Consider the following 18,001-nt stretch of genomic DNA (forward strand, 5'->3'; position numbering starts at 1 on the left):
AAAAAGTGAAATGCTCTTGACGGGCCAAGTCAATCATTCGTCCTGAATTCAACGGAACATGCGTTTCACTTGCTGAACTGAAGGCAGAATGCCCCAGAAACAAACAGGAACTGAAGATGGCGTACAGACCTGGCAGATTATCACCAGGGAAGATACCCAGTGTCTGGTCATGTCTACAGGTTGCAGACTTCAGGCAGTCATTGCATGCAAAACATTTGCAACCAAGTACTAAATACGATGAAGAATATATTAATTTGCCCTATCACATTTCCTCCCCTACAATAAGTATGAAAGGGCTGTAATTCATACACAGATCACCCGATAAGGATGTATATCCACTCAAAATAAGTCTAAAGTTTAAACTCATATTCACTGGTCCATTTCATGTCCAATGTGCTGGAGTACAGAGCTAAAACAATGACAAAAAATGTGAGTGTCTCAATACTTTTACATTTAAATGTATGTCTGAATATAGATGCATGTGCTACGCTACACGTTATGTGTACAAGATTGTTTTTCTGGAAACAACTCAAGTACTGTACACCACTGCGAGAAAAGGTATAGACATAAAAGCACATACAACTAATAGAAACAAAAGTAAGGACAACTACAGACATTGCATTTCTTGAGTTAGCCCACTATATACAACGAACTGCATGATACTGAATAACTTAAAATTTAAATTGCTTTGTAAACAGCTAACTACAGCATGTTTTACAGCTAGCTGGAGCATCTCATATTCATGATTCCATTATGAAACTATTGATTCAGCTGAAACTCAAGAGGAAGCGATGTCGAACTGGTTGGTCACCAAGTCGATTGTAAAAAACATTCTAATGCTATTCTAACGCTTTTGTAAGAGGTCCATAGTATGAAAACATTTCCCCGACCCATTTCGTCTGGATAACCAAGTCCAAAGTGTAACCTTAAGTAATTTCATAATAAGCTTTAGCCTACAGTGTTTATGAGCGTAACAAAAAATAATAAAATAAAACGTAGAAACTATAGTTACCGTACAAACCATAAACGTTTACTCTGGGCAAAAGTAATATAGTTACTCCAGATCTAAGAGAAAAGCAAGAATCTATGTTAAGTCCACATTTCGAACCGTCCAGTATTTGGATATTTCTGAAGGACATATCGAACACTTTCTTCGAAATTCCTCCAACTTACCATGAATTCCTGCGTCAGTAAGCGCCAATAAGAATATGATCCACGGCGATGAAACCCTCATTCTCTTACCATCAAACTTGTTTTGACGCTGACTTTTCAAAGGTAGGCTATAATACGTGGAACCCCAGGACCGCAGCTAAACTGAGCAGTCGCTCACACTTCTTCTTGCTACATATTCCCTCCAAGCAGCCTTGCGAGGAAAATCGACCTATCGATATTTGGTTATAATGCATTCGCTTACAATAGCTTTTTGGTATTAGAAGAAGTATGTTTAAAATCATTAGTTGTTCCAAAGCCGGACAGAGTTGACACTTAATCAGTTACGCTACTCGTCCAGAGGACCAAGAGCTTTTGTAACTCTGCAATCAGTGTCTTTGGTATTTTGTTGGACGGGATGCTGGCTGGACAATGAATACAAAAGCGCCGTCTAGTGGTGTTCAGCGAAAACTGAAGATATTTTCCCGTTGTTTTTGTGTTCTTTATTTTATTTAGCTTAATCAAATATTACACTCGGTAAGAACTCTCGAATATATTTGCAAAATAAAACATGTGCAAAGTGAAAGTATACTTTTACTAAATATTCAGTGTAGTTTCTAGGCTATAACAATTAATTACAAGCACAGATCAAGTGAGCTGACTCATTTTTGAGAAGTCAGTGACGCATTCTGATTCAGGACGTAGGTGACGTAACTTAATTTAGTTGGAGAAATCATTTTGATCGACGATTTTTTTTTAAAAAACGACAACAGGTTGCTTATAATTTATTAATGCGCTTCAAAAAAAAAATGTAGCCTATATGCAGTCGATGTCAACGAAAGGGCTGGCTATAATAAGGCCCATAATTATGATCAACGAGCCAATAAAATACAATGCCGTGGACATTGTTCTCCAGCTCCAGACGGTTGCATAAATGTAGGCCAGAAGATTCAGTTATCACCCTCATGAACGAGTGGAAATCAGTGTTAATCAAGTATTTTTGTTTAGGAATAATTATCTCACATCAATATCATTTTTACAAGTTATGATTTACAAGTTTTTAAGGTTATATTTACGAAAGTAGCATGCTGGTATGAGAGATGGTGTCCATTATTATATTGAACGATATGTAAACTATAAATGTAGTGACACACTTAATTTCTTATACTGGGTCCTGTAGCTAACAGCAGATGATAACTATAGCTAGCTATAGCTAACAGTAGCTGTAGCTTTACCCAGGGATTCGCTGGTTCTGTCCCTGCCTTATCTCTCCAGAGCAACTGACTCCAGTGTGATTGTTGGTAAAGCTACTCAATTTCTCAATGCAGGCTGGTCCCTACTCCACAGACACTCTGCCTGTTTGTAACTGGGGGAGGGGGGAGGACACTGCTGACTTTGGCTCATCAGGTGTAGGGTGAAGTTAAGTCAGTCAAGGTCCCTTGGTTACTGCTGGTCTCCCTTCCTTTAACATGCCAGACCCCCACAGGCTACCAGGTGTCAACAAGATAAATGCCAATCCTCAAATCAGCACTACTTTTCCAGTAGTACTGTGCACCCTGTGGAGTAGTAAAAAGTCACTGGCTGTCCTGTAGTACTGTGTGGCCTGTAGGGTAGTAAAAACTCACTAGCACTCCTGTAGTACTGTGTGGCCTGTACGGTGCAAAACAGTCACTGTGCTGCAACCACATATATCAGAATGCCAAAATGCCAAAACCTACTCAGCAGGACTACTTGGTGCAGGTGTGAGTGGCAAGGCAATGAGTTGAGAGGCACATTTGGTAAGTCAAATTTAGGGAGAATAAAGGGTACAGAAGCTTTGTAAGGAGTCTATGGACATTGAAGTTACAGTCATTTCTGCGGGAAAACCTAAAAAGTCAAACTGTCAGCGTAGGGTAACTTAAGACCAATAACAGTGAGAACAAGTAGTGCATGGACTGGGATTGCACTGGGTTTCAGTGAGCCCAAGATGGAGAATGTAAAAGTTTGAGTTAAAAAAAGTTATAAATAAACAAAGGCTTAAGCATATTCAGCAGGGAAGTGGTCAAGAATTCAGTCACCTTCTTGAGACTATAAGTCACAAGTTTAATTTAAACAGACAAGAGAGTGTAAGTGCAAATAATATCTGAAAGTGAAGGAAACAGCCCTGTAATATTAAAATGCTACTACATTGGAAGAATGACCATGTCTTCAACCATACACTTTTCTAGACATATAATAGTTCAAATTTCTCATTCCATCTCATTTTCTTGAAAGTAAATTTAAATAATGAAGACATCAATTTTGACAAAACAATCGTTTTCATTTTGTTGTCCTTCGATAGGACACATAGCCTACATCAGCATAAAAGCTGAAAATTCCAGATCAGTTCATCAAAGTGGATATCAATGCATACGAGTAGAACTCTCGAATATTGTGGAAAAAAGTTAAATGTAATCATCTCTAAAGGGACAAAAAAAAATACATGGATCAAAATTTTATCTTTAAATTTATTTTAATAAATTATAAGTTTGTATTCACACACAAAAGGGACTAAGTATCAAGCAAACATGTTAATATTAATGCATTTAGTATTTTGTAGTATTTGTCAATTTTAATGTTACACCAAATAAAGTCCAGATGGTGGTAAAATATGACAATGATAAATAACAATGAATAATATTCCATTAAAGGACATTCTTATGGGTTATGCTCTATATATCCTGTTTTCCTGTAAAGCATCCTTATGACAGCATCTCTGTGAAAAGCACTACAGAAAATAAATAGAACCAGAATAAAAATGTAATCCTGTATTTACAGCGATTATTTCAATGCACTCTAATTCCCACTCAATTTGCCAATTTTTAAGAAAACTTAAATAAATTGATAGGACTTCCGTTATGACAGAAAAATTCTATGTAAAAATGGCAGGGGATATTTATCACCACTTTGTGTACAAAATCCCATAGGCTACTCTTGCATGTCTTAAAAGCCAGAGGAATCAGGAAACATACAACTTCTAGCTCAACAGCGAGGAAAGGGCTAACAGGAAAACGGAATGACATCACTTCCTTCCCTTTCCTCTCCATCGCTTCTCAAAACATAAACAAATATGTTGTTAGCAAGTTATACACTGAAATTTACATTCTAAAGCTGGGGTTAAATTTTGCATTATTCTCTTCCCACAATATATACGTAGAGTGACTCTGCCTATTTATTTATAATACTACATGGCTAACAGAGCTGTGGACCGGGAGGAGTTCTTTCAGTGTGTTGATGTGCTTCAATATGATCCACTAAAACATGAAATTGAACAGTGAATTCATTATCTGCAGTGATACCTGATAGTGAAAGCTGTGGGCTATAGAGAAATGCCACTCCTGACACAGGGCAAAATCAACACTTAACAGTCACATTATTTGACCCGTATCAAAATGATGCTGTGTTCATAGAAATTGCACCACACCAGTATTTCATCATAAATTTCATACCCAAACTGTTTCAGATGTATAAAACAATTCTTCAGTATCAGAGCATCAAGATAAACTTGCTAAAATCAAGACTGCAGAAAATAAAGCCAAGTTTTCAAATTAAAATATTTATATTATATCTCCTTAGCAAAAAAAAAAAAACATTTGTTTGAAAAGGAATGCTTTATTTCTTCCACGAATTCAGACATTCATCACCCCCTTATGCCTTGAGCATGTTGGCCACTGCCAGAACTCTGAGTGACAATTCAGCTTTCATTCAGATTTCTAGTCATACGGGTCTCATAACCATCAGAGCATAAAGACATTATAAAACATTATGAAAACAAGCTTGGAATCCACTTCCTGTGTTCCATCTTCAGATTCTGCAAATATGTTTTCAACGTTTTTTCCCCACTTCACCTAAGGGCCATAGTAGACTGTAGTCCTCATTGTCTTCCTAATTCCACCATCATATCCACTGACATACATTATGGCGCAGCAACTCAGGACCTAATCTTGAGTACTAAAAATAACACATGGCTTTACTGAAAAGTGCTAACTGAGTCTTTAGTTAAAGTTGTCCTAATAGAGCTCTACACGGTCTCCAGATTAATGTCAATTTGCAAGATTAATTCTCTAAAACATGCAGAATTTTCTCCAGACATCAGTGACAGCTGGACTAACCAAAGCACATGTGTCATTTTTAATAGTTGTTGGTGGTGATGCAATTTCCAGGAACAGCCCAAGTGTGTTCATGGTCCATGCTGTACTGTATCCTGAAAGAGACTGTAGTTGAGCTGGGTGCACAGCCTGGGCACTGCTTGTGTAGTGTTGGCATGCTTTGAAGCGTCCTCCCTCTCTCTCCATCTCTGAGGCCGAATCTTCCTCCCTCGCTGTGAGCAGCAGCCAATGCTGAAACCTGAGCCTTGCTGCTCTCCTGTCAGGGATGAAGTTTGGTGGCCAGCCTCCAGGGGGAGCTTCCCTGCACCTCAGGTAAACTTCTTCTTGGTGGCAGTGAAGCGCTCCATATACTGTGAAACAAACAGACGTAGTTACCCAGAGAGCGGAAGTCAGAGGAAGTGTTCCATGTGGAACTGTACTTAAAGGCTGGGCTGTAGCTTTAATTCCCATGACAGGCACTGCTGGTGCACCCTGGTCAGGCTGCCAGTCACAACAGATAAAGGCATCAACCAAGCATTTTCTTTTCAGACAGATATCCAGGCTGTCATTGTAAACACTTTTAGAATGTTGAATATGAACAGTGATTGTCATTTGAAGTTGGCTTTCATTTAGAAACCTCAATCTACAGCTGAAAAGCAGATTTGAAATGTACTATGTAGGTTAATAAAACAAAAAGTTGTCTAAAATTTAGCAAACATTAATGGTAAAATATTATTTCATACATTCTCCAATTGAATAATTTTCAATTTCCTCAAAAAAAAAAAAATGTTCTTCAACATTTTCAGCGTTCAGGGTTCTGTAGCTACCTCCAGTCCCCTGCCGTTTTTGGTTTAGTCCCGGAATTATCACATTAGCACGCTGATTTTTCCCTTTGATTTTTTTAAGTGTGTAATTTTTATCACAAAATTTATCTGATTACTTAATAAAAAGGTTAAGGAATTTCAAATGATTATGGAATTTGAAAATGTTCTTCATTTATAAAAAGCTCATTGTTACTGGGCATTGTTACATTGCCATTTGAGCTGCATTTGTGCTGTTGTTCCATAACAGGGAGAAACAGACATCCAAATAACCCAGTAGATATCCAAGGCCAGATTTGCAGAATTATACTGTATATGAAAGTATACTCAGTAGTTTGCAAGACAGTGAGTCACAAACAATGTTGTGAAGGTGGTAATTGCCAGTGAATACAAAATGAGTAAAGATTCATATACTTACTATTTTAAGCACACTTTTTCAACCATGTTTTCCATGCAGGCACGTACACACACACACACACACACACACACTCTTATTGCAACGCAACCAAGCCGACTGGGTCAGTTACTGAATTTAATTGCCTTAACTGTAATCCAATTTCTCTGTAATTACAAGTGACATCACAGACGTCTTGAAGTCACATTCACCTCCCTTACTCATCCCCACCCTCCATTCACCACAGAAAGCCGTTCTGTCTGCTCTGGAAAAGTATTTTTAGCAATGGTGGGGGAAAGTCATACTTAGTGGCAGTGTCCAAATCCTAGAACTAGATGATCCTTGATGCTCCTCATCTAAATACAGCCACACTTTATCCCTTCCTCAGGGTGGTACCAAAAGACTTGCCATATATTCCAATACCCCCAAGGCCAATGTTCATAAGTGCAGTGTGTTCTTTTAAGTGAGTAATGCCTTAGCCATGACTTACGCGTTTACTTATTATTCATGTGTACACCTGCATCGTATCTGAAGCTATTGAGGTTATGTACCTAGATTAAAGGGTACAACAGCCCCACCCGGGAATTTACAACCTTTTGGTTATCAGTCAATAAATCCTTGTTTTTGTATTATGCATTTACAGACCAATTGTCTCACAGAGCTTCACAGTCGGCCTGGTGAACAACACAGTTCAAGCGTATTTTCGGACTACAGGGGACAAGAGGATAAAAAGTTCAGATCCAAAACAACTTCCAGTTCCTACATTTGTGGAAGGTTATTCCAAAGCTCCACAAAATACTTGTTATACCAAAGAGAAATATCCATTTGAACTTTGAAATTGTGGGCAAACCAAGAAATTCCACATGCTATGACTTCATGGTATAATTTTGGCGTCAGAGAAAGAAGTTCACTCAAGCAGTCCATCACCCTGAATATACGTAGCCTTAAAAGGTTAGCAACAAGATTTCGTAACCAGCATTTAATCAGGAGTTAATAAAGATCAGCAAGAACAGGCCTTATATTTTTATTTCCTGGTCTTAGTTGTGTAAAAATTGGCATATTTATCTCCCACCCAAACCTAATCACTGATGGCAGTTGAGGTACACCAAGAGGCCAATACAAATGTGGAAATCTCACAGCATATATGTGCCACAGGAAATACTCTCCTTCTCTCCACATCTACAGAAAGCAAAACAAGTGAAGGGCCGGACAAGGCAGTTTGTCCCTTGCAATGTGACAGCCTAACGCCTTTGAATTTTTAGTCCTCTAGAAACTTTAAAAAGCAGTATTTACCAAACTGATTTGGGTTTCTTTCAAGAAAACCTTGAGTACCTGGAGAAGGGAGTGCAGTCAAGTCTGTCAAATGAAATGTACTTTTATTGTTTATTATATGGCTCTAGGGTTAACGTGTACTGATTTTTAACCTTAAAAACTTTAAAACAATCAGTCAAGCTCATTTGCTGTGGTGTCTTGGAGTATACAATTTCTGCCATTATTTATGTCATTTAAATGCATTTAATGAATACTAATAATACATATTTTATTATATAACTTCAAAGTAAACATATCTCTGTTTGCTTGTGTATGATGATTTTGAATGGTGAGCTTACAAACCTCAGACTACAGGCTAGCCGTTGATAAGCTGTACAACACTTGTGAATTCGCTCCCAAGCCAGTAGGCATACCACCATGCACCCTGCTCCTGCCGAATGGCTGAAGTTAAGAAAGTGTGGGCTTGGTTAGTGCTTGGATGGGAGACCACCTGGGAAAACTAAATTTGGGGGTGAAACTACTAAGTGGTGTTTGTGGGCCAGCAGGGGGCACTCTTCCCTCTGGTCGAATATACCTCAACGCCCCAGTCCAGTGACGGGGACACTGTGCTGTTGGATATGCAGTCTTTCGGATGAGACGTTAAAACTGAGGTCCTGACTCACTGTGGTCATTAAAGACCCCATGACACTTCACAAAAAGTAGGCGGTTCCCTGGTGTCCTGGCAAAATTCCAAATCTGGGTCTCTCAAACCACTGCCACTTAATCATCCCCTGATTTATTTGGCTTAAACAGGTTCTCTCCCTCTCCACCTTAGCTAATGTGTGGTAAGCATTCTGATGCAAAATGGCTGCCGTGCATCACCCCGGTGGGTGCTAAGCATTGGTGGTGGGTGAGGTGAGTTCCCACTCATCACTGTAAAGCACTTTGAGCTTTCAGAAAACTGCTTTATAAATGCAATGATTCATTTATTATTAAGCCTTGTGACTCAGATCCCAAGCTGAATTCCTGGATATGATCTAACCACAGAGTGATGCCCAACAGATAGCTCACATTGATCCAGCTGTGTTACCTATTATTGCTAGGGCCAATGTGATGTGATCGGTGCACAGGTCAGATCACGGATTGGTCCAGTGGCTTTAACCAGTTTTAGCACCCCTGCAGTCACTGGTGGAGCACATGGGCTTCCCAGCAGGTGTGAGCCTGTCTGAGATTTTGATGGCATAATAACTATGACCAAAACAATCTTGGTGTCACAGTTTTCCAGCTCTACTCTACAATAGGTTTCTGTAAAATAAATGTCATTTGTCATGTATCAAAAACAATTTACTTAGAATTTATTTATATATGACACAAACACGTGCCAGTTTAAAGGATCTCCGATCGATGGAATATATGTAATTTGAAGATTAAATCAGACAACTTTGTGAGTAGTTGGTCTAATTTACTGTAATACCTTTGGAACTGTAAGAAAGGAAACAAATTGTTTCACAATGCTTCAAGCCAATCAGATTTACATTTATACATTTACATTCTTAAATGCATTTTTACTTTCAAGGATATTCCTTCATTTTTTTAAAGGATTTAAGTTTTACTAGTGCAAGATGGAACTACACTTTTAGGCACTTGGAAAAATATTTTGTATCTACGAAACTTAAGACACTTCACTCCCTCGCACAACTTTTCACAACTTTTGCTCCCATAAAGGTTTCAATCTGCAATTTTCTCCTTGCAGCACACTTACCAATATTTTCCCAGAATATTTTCCAAATATTCTCAAAGTCTGCCCAGAACCCTGAACAGTAATTAGAAAAACATCATGGTAGCACTGGTGCCAGTGCCCTCAGAATGGCAGCTCACCTGTTCATATCCCTCCATGTCACGCACATTCTTCACCTCAAACAGGTTGCCCTCCAGGGAGAGCAGGGACACCTGGGATTCGGTGAGGATGGACACCGGGATGGAGGAGAGCTCGAGGCAGTTCTCCTGCAGCCTCAGCACCTTCAGCCTGGGGCAGCGGGACACCTCGGCTGACACGGCCGAGATCTGAGGCACAGACAAACGCCACCACTGAGACCCCACTTCTGAGAGACCACCGCTGAGAGACCACCTGAGCTGTCTGCGGCCGAGCCTCAACGTGCACATTCAATTCATCTGGTTGACTCAGTAAAGCAACTGACATTCCTTAATTGAAAAATGCCTTTGATGTTCTATGTGGATTGTTCAAATCAACTCAATGAATTTCGGTGTTCCCCCATGTCAAATCACTGTGCGATTCAGCCAATGTTACCAAAACATTTCTCTCTCCATCTCTTAAAAAAACACGATCATTTTCATATTACACCCACCTGGATTTAAACAATTTCTACTGCTTTAAAAAATTTTGTTTGTGATACAATACATTGAGTGTGGAGGGCAGAGTTGTACATGCTGAACAGCCCAATTATGTTAACCCACAACTTCAACAATATCACTCACTTCCTTTAACCCCTTAGCGCACAAGCCAAATCTTGCCAATCCTTGCACATTTAGGGGGTACCCTATTTAAAGCTTTATAACTTCAGATGTGAACATCAGAGACTTGAAAAATGGCTTAACCCTCCTATTGTGTTCAAATTAACAAACAACTTCTATGTTTGGGGTCAATTTGACCCCAGCAATATAAACCTACAGAAAATAATTGTAACAGAAAGTGTTACCCAAGTTTCTCTCTCAGCTACTTTAGGCCTTTCTACTGACCATCTTAATAGCCCAGTAAATAAAACATGACTCTCCCCATCCTCCCCTTATACATCAAGTATTGATTTTATATGACTATCGTGAAATATGCAAATCATTGTACAATCTCATTCATCTACCTAAAATGGAAAACAAAGTATGTTTTGGTGCTTGCAGGGCTTTATGTTGGTATTAAGTGCTCATTAAAAAAGAAAAATAACATTTGGAAAGAAACACATCTTTTATTATGAAGCATAGTAACATTTTATGTTCAGGGTCAATTTGACCCCAGGAAAAAATATAAGAAATGTCATCATTTCGAATGTTTAGGTTCTGAAAACACTTCAGAACATCAATAAGTAACACGTAACAGTTATTCAATAATGAAGAAACAGCAATAAAAAGTAAATTAGTCACCAGAGTTTTGATAAAAAATGACATAACAGCTCAACTAGGTACCCGTGGGTATCAATGCTCCTGTCGACCCTGCCTTGTTTCCCTATCATCAAAGTGTATAATGCGGTAGAAAACATGAAATGTCTCCAGAGACATTGTGGCTGGAAAAATTGCCCTACCAGTGTCAGCATTCCAAAGGCTTGCTGTTGCTTCACCTTTTGACTTGTACACTCCTGCCAAAATAAGCAACCCAATATAGGATTGCTAGTGGGTCACATCCAGCTCTTTCCAATTGTCACCATACACACACCTCCCCTCTAAGTTTGTCATCTCAAGAATATCCTTTTGCATTGATGGTGTTATGAAGAGCTCAAATGCAGACTTTATGTCTTGTACATGACTGCTAGTATATCTGGTGGGGCCTGGAACCATTTTGATGACATTAGCAGCACTAAGTGTACCCTGTCTTTCAACTGGGGATCTGGACCCCAGTATAGTAGTTTTCCATTTTTGGAAGTGAACATGTCAGTTCTTGGTGGTTGAGAGATGACAGGGGGGTTTCTTGGGGGTTGAGAGATGACAGGAGGGTTTCTTGGTGGTTGAGAAATGACAGGAGGGTTTCTTGGTGGTTGAGAGATGACAGGACGGTTTATTGGTGGTTGAGAAACAACAGGAGGGTCAGCATGTGGTATCTCAAAGGCTTCATTCTCATCAGAGGAGGATGCCACATAATCAGGGTCCTCCTCAACATTATCCTCAGTCTCAGACATATCCTCATCTAAATCACTTTCACCCTCCAAGATCTGTGACAGAACCTCAGTGGCAGAAAATACATGCCTGGTGGTCATTTTCAAAATCTTTAGTTGAGGCACAAATGCAAAGAGGAATGGTTTAGAGGACTATGTGTGCAGCCCTTAGTATAAGTTTGCCCCCGCCCCCATGTTGCGTGAATTATCAGAGTTCTCGTGTACAGGACATTGAAAATAATTTTTCCAGTTAATTTCATGTTTGCCATGTTTTCCCCATAAAGTTAGGAAAAGTCATGAAATATCTAGCTGAAGAAAGTATGGTAACCAAATTTTTAGAGACAGTAAACATTGAATGGGGTCAAATTGTCTGTGTATTTTTACAGGACTTACATTTTAATAGGTAACGATGTCCAGTTCTCTCTAATAAATACGAAGTAAATACACTAGCGGTTCAGGTGGTCGATACACATCTCGCTCTAACGTTACTTTCGCTAGGGAGGGGCTCAAGGTTCTTAGCTATGCCCCGAAGTTTTGAAGGGGAAAAAAATGCCTTCTACTTCTAAAATATGTAACGTTAGTGGTGGTTACTACAATATTTAAATGTTTTTACTGGTTGCGTGAACAAATATTTGTGATGTGAGAGAATTATCTAACGTTGCTCATTCTCAAATGTAACCTGATTAGACAAGTACACAGGCAGGAGTCGTGGAGGTGAGTGGAGCAGAAGAGCAGAGTGGAGCAGGAGAGCAGAGTGAAGCAGGAGAGAGGGCAGAAAGAGATGAGTGGAGAGGAGAGTGGAGGAGGACAGGAGAGGAGAGAAAACGAAGACTAAGCACATACTATCAGGCTGGGACCCTAAATGGGTAGACAAGACAAGGTTCCACCCATGGCTCTCAGCCAGGCTGCAAACTTTGTCACTGAGGCTAATATACAGTGCCCCCTGTAAGTAGTGGGTCAAAGAGCCATTATGTATGAATAAATAAATGTCAATAAATATGTTCTACAGTTTGTTTTGCAGTCAAGTGTCATTTTATTTCATATTTTTAAATGACCTAATGATATTCACTGCGACGCCGGCGGCACACACGCACCACCCAGGTACAACAAAACCGTTTCCCCCGCTGCTGAAAAAAATCCTAGAGGAAACACTGTTAGGTCCAGCCATATACTAGGTTTTAACCTGGTCTTGTTAATCAACAATTTCCTCAGCGTCTGCACTCAATTTCTCACTCAACGCTGTTTCTGTTGTTGTGTCACATGTCGATGATGCAACCGAACAATACACCTGTCAAATGACTGGCTGTTTGCGTGTCACTCGTAGCAAGCTCCATTATTAAGGGATATGATAGGCTGTATATGAGCCAGGGAGGGAGCACGCTTGGAGTTTGTTCATGCAAACAAACTTTGTGTATTTGTTATGTGCTTTCTTGGTGGTTTGCATTTAATGCATTTAAGTGAACCTATCGAACATTCTATCGAACAATTTTCTTATTGCTATTGATGAAGTGTCAATCGCGGTACATATCGCTATCGTTTTATCGCCCAGGCCTAATGGACACAATTAGAGCATTTTACTATACCGCTGATAAGAAATATAGGGTTTCTTTTTGGCTGGACCGCAACAGCAGGGCCAGCCCTACAAACGCGAATGTCTGTGAGTGAGTGACTGAGTGAGTGATGAAGTTCCACCATTGGTCAGCCGGATCACGTGTGTTAGGTCCAGCCATATACTAGGTTTTGACCTGGTCTTTTTTTTTTGACAATAAGTTTGCAAAATGTAGGAACTAGCTTGCTCCCATTAAATAGACTGACCAGGTGAATCCTGGAGGTAACATTCCTTCTTGGTTTTGCCAATTGAATTACTTATCATAGGTATATTTAGGGAACAAAACCAACAGACATTTTAGTAGACCTGCCTTAAAACAGACCACTGTACTCCAAATATACCCACTATTTCAGGAGCCCTCTGCCCAAAATTCAAGCACGTTTACAATTCCAATGGTGTTATGCAGCTGAACCGGATGTGTGTGTTTGAGGTGGTTGGACTTCGAATTGTACATCCTCTAAATTCCTCCATGCTAGGGTATTGATATGGCTAATCTCCTCTGAAATCGGTTCAACCTGGTGCAGAAGTTGATAAGAAGCATATGCTCCATTTCATACACTAAAAAGTGCAACTCATACACCACTTCTGCATAACCCTCCATTACACCAGTTTGAACAAGGCAGCAGAGATGTCTAGTCAAACCCTCAGCAACTAGGGTGATAAGCCAATGGCATGTCAGAGCCTGTAGTCAGATCCACCCAGCCACATTAGCTATACCCTGCATTATAATATCATGGTGAAATTAGGTATAGTATTAGTATTGCCTGAAATGCAGGTGAGAAAGTGCTTTGTAAAAACTGGCGACCCTACTTATGATGGGTAACTGACCTGGTTCTGGTTGAGGTTGATCTCGATGGCCTGCAGCACAGCCACCTCTGCGGGTACAGCCTGGATGCGATTTTTGGACAGGTCCAGAACATCCAGGTGACGTAGTGTGCCCAGTCCCGTAGGAAACTCCTTCAAGCGGTTACCGGAGAGACCGAGGGTGCGCAACGCGCTCAGCTGTCCAACTGATGGCGGTATCCGCTGCAACTGGTTCCCATTCAGATGGAGGGTTTCAAGCTTCTTCAATTTACCAATTTCATCCGGGAGAGTTGCTGAGAGTGAGTGAGTGAGTGTGAGAGAAAGAGTGAGAGTGAGATAGAGAGAGAGAGATGAGAGCCATCCTGCCACAATAATGCAGCTGTAGTAGCATTCATATTGAAGCAAAAACACTGAGTGTCCACAGGGGACCGTGGCAAAGACAGCCAGATTATCAAGATAAAATAAACTGATGGTCCTCATCGAGTAAGACAATGTAATATTGTCAAAAACTATAATGTGTGTTTGTATTATAATGTATTAGGAATTACAGTAAATAATACCTACTGAATTTATTAGAGTTTAAGGTGAGACTCTTCAGCTGGAGAAAGCTGCCAATAAAGGCAGGCAGCACTTCAATCTTATTGTTGGACAGGTCAACTGTCCGGAGATTTCCAGTCAGCCTCTGGAGCTCCTCCGGGAACTGGAACACATCACAGTGATACTGTAGCCAAATGTCTAATTTAAAACTGTGATACTTAAACGGTAAGCAACAGATAGCATAAAAAAAGGAATACACCAGCCAAATTGACAGTTCTCCCATTTTATGATTTGCAATGTTAAAAACAACTTTAATGGAAAAAAGGCAAGAAATAAGCCTTAAAAGATTAAATCGCTTACTCTTCTTGCCCCACTTCCCTTATTCAACAATGTTTGGAATGATCACATATGTCTTATTTTCTTATGTTATAGAGGGAGTGGTCTCCTAAACAGCCAATTAGCTGGCCAGGTAAGTTAGGTAGTGAATGCACACTTAATATGTATATAGTGTGGTCACGTATTGTACAAGCTACACCACAGCCTACACATCATATCATAAATTCTATATCATAAATTCCCCCAACACCTGCTCACTAGCTTCATACACGGCACAGTAAATAACACACCATTTATGGTTTATCTAGAGAAAAATCATTGGGCTAACTTTTGGTTAGAGATTTATACAAGAAAAGAAGAGCAGTGTTTCCCAAACAATTAATTTGTTTTGGTGGCCCACCCAAATAGATTTCTTTGGCCAAAAAGATTTATTTGTATTTAGTGTCTTATTTCTATAAGAAACACGCAATACTTCTGATTTCATAATTTTTTCTTTTAACTTTGAAAGTGACAGGCTACAGTCGACTCTCGTTTCACTGCGTGAGCTGGCCCTCCCCCCTCCTTCTTATAGGCGGTGTATGTAGAGCAGAGCAAGGAGGACAGCGCCTGAATGCGAACATAAGGACAGTCGTGCAAACCTATCTGTGTCAGGTAACAATTTTTATTTTTTTCAGAATTTGTAGAATTTACCTGTTTTTATGCATCGTTTCTTCAAAAGAACATGTCCTCTGCCCTAACCAAGACTGCAAAGCTATCATTATTTGGATTAATGTTAGCTAGCATTTAGCGAGCATCAGCGTCGGCCCAGCTAACGTCATCTTAGATAACTAATGAAAATGTCAACTTTTCACTTTTGACAGAGATGAGTATAGAAAAATTATTCTAAAAAAATATATATATATTTTTTTTTTTTTTTTTTTTTAAAAGGCTGGAGGAGGAGAGAGACTGCACCACAGGTCGTAGTAACAGTTATAGTAGGCTAACAGTTACGGTGAACAGTTAGGCCTACTTACTTTAATTGAAATTGGTGAAATCCTTGAGTTTAGAAATGAGGGAATATTGAATCAGGTACCATTGGCTTTAAATCCCATAACTTATGTTCAGAATTTGTGTGTGATTATATTATCCTCCAAATCATTCTGATAGCATAAAGGTTTGTCAATAACTGAGACCATTACTGCAAAAACTTTCGTTTGGTTTCCTTTTTAATTCTGTTCATTCTCTGTCACCGGTACACTTTAATGCAAAAAGTTCGGTACAGATTTCATTTTCATATGGAGACATAGCCTAAGTAAAAATAAATAAGTAAATAAATAAATAAATAAAATTGAACAAACACAAAACATAAATGAAGTGCCCGAACACTAAATGTGAACTCTGTCTGAGCAGCAAAGTACACCCAGCAGACGAATAGCCTATGTGGTTATTTGTTAATTACGTTGTGGGTCCAAATGTAGCTTCCTGTAAAACAACTAAGACAGCGTTTTTCTGTTTTTTATTTTTACTCATCATAAAGAAGCAAGATGCACTGTGTAAATAACTCAAGTTTGGAGATGCTGGGGGTGCATTTCCCTAACTTCACAGAGCTGAGGTATGTGCTCAGTTAGGGCCCCTGATAGAGCTAACACAGCATTGTCAAATATCCTGGTACTGAACACACAGGGACACACAATTGGTATCAGTCTTCTCGTAAGAATCAGGGTAGAGGTACTGTATCTTAAAAGCGAATTCCCCAAAAGTGCTCTGGGTGTTGGCTTTTGGAAGAATTCTCCAGCTCCGATCCCTGCACATCTGGCTCAAGCCAGAACGCCTGTGTTGCGTTCTGGATAAGCCATTATGTCTTCTACAGACTCAGAGACATTCATTTGGAATCAAACATTTCAGTGCAGTCTATTTCTGTCTTCTTTTCAACCAAATGCTGTCCACTTATGTCATCTTTTCTACTTAAAGGAATAATACTAGAGCTTTGTTTGTGTTCCCTTATGAAGTGACTTCGGGTGTTTCCGTCAGGAGTATTCAATTTGTCAAATGTGAAGCTACCCTAATGAGAACTTCAGCCTAATTTGTTTAAAAATTAAAAAAAACAATAGAATTGGTCCAATATCATTGAGGGAAGCCGTGTGGCTCTTATTCTTTAAAGTAGGTTTTGACATTTATCTGGGTTTAGATAAGCACAAAAAACTTAGATTACCAGTACAATGCAATATACATAACTAATATTAGAATTCATTTGGTGAACAGGAGTGAAGTTTCCCTTCATAAAATAGAAAAACTTACCGTTAACTACTTGACGATAAACGGAACACACATCACCAAATTTAAAACTTTGACTAATCCATTAGCAGACTTTTGTCCCCATAAAATCACTAAAGGATATATATACACACACACAACCAATTTTTTAAAAAACATTGAGAGGTGGAATTTAGGAGGAACGAACAACATAAGCAGAGTTTCAATCCTACCTCCGGGAGGCCTTTCCCGGTCAACTGAAAAACGCCGGTCTTCTGCGAGGTCTCCAGATGAGCTTTCAGGGCGCTATTCCCCATGGTAAGCGGCTACTGCAAATAAGGCCCTCCAAATCCAGTCTGTGTGCGCCGTTCGGGAGTAAGCGGTCCCCGTATCGCCCTCGCTCCTCCGTGCTCGCTTCCGGGACCAGATCCGAAATTCCCCGGTAACAACCGCCCCTCAGAGTCGCTGCTACTCGCCTAATAAATGCAGCGCTGTCAAGCTAGCTATGTTGCAAGGAGCCGAAATACAGAAATACAAAGCATGGTTAGCATGATGAGTTAAAATAACGTTACCTAGTTGGTCACTGTGCCATTTTCAGATAACATTACTGACGTTATAGTCTGTACTGGTTATATTTTGAACTTGTTCGCACAGCGAAACCTTACAGCCTAGCTATCGCTAGCGTACGTAAACTAAACTTGTAAGCAGAGACGGCCCACAGTAGAGTATCGCTAGCCTGGCCGCTGAATTGTTGAAGTAGCTAGTCTAACGTGGCTTTATATTGCCAGTAATCACTCGGTGCAAATAAACCACACGACTAGTTCGATAGGTGGTGGATACTTAAAACACTATAGCTAGTGTTTAAAATGTGTAAAAAAAATTTT

The 18,001-nt window shown here is 39.7% G+C and overlaps 2 protein-coding genes across 2 annotated transcripts in view; both read right to left on the minus strand.

Annotated features, from left to right (window-relative positions):
• tyro3 (TYRO3 protein tyrosine kinase) overlaps window positions 1-1,234 on the minus strand; it is a 34,177-nt gene extending 32,943 nt beyond the window's left edge. The window contains exon 1 of the mRNA XM_035412288.1: window positions 1,174-1,234. Within this exon, the coding sequence (XP_035268179.1) occupies window positions 1,174-1,234 (61 nt within the window). The remainder of the gene's footprint in view (window positions 1-1,173) is intronic.
• A 2,383-nt stretch (window positions 1,235-3,617) lies between these two features.
• Window positions 3,618-17,636, minus strand: lrrc57 (leucine rich repeat containing 57). The gene is made up of 5 exons (XM_035381355.1): window positions 17,351-17,636; window positions 14,577-14,712; window positions 14,037-14,305; window positions 9,600-9,785; window positions 3,618-5,626 (listed from the first exon to the last, which is right to left on the minus strand). Exons 1-5 carry the CDS (start codon window positions 17,432-17,434, stop codon window positions 5,585-5,587), a joined length of 717 nt encoding a protein of 238 aa, XP_035237246.1. The 5' UTR covers window positions 17,435-17,636; the 3' UTR covers window positions 3,618-5,584.
• Window positions 17,637-18,001: the final 365 nt, after the last annotated feature.

Source organism: Anguilla anguilla, chromosome 1, assembly GCF_013347855.1.
Source record: "Anguilla anguilla isolate fAngAng1 chromosome 1, fAngAng1.pri, whole genome shotgun sequence".
In the NCBI taxonomy this organism is placed as follows: Eukaryota; Metazoa; Chordata; class Actinopteri; order Anguilliformes; family Anguillidae; genus Anguilla; species Anguilla anguilla.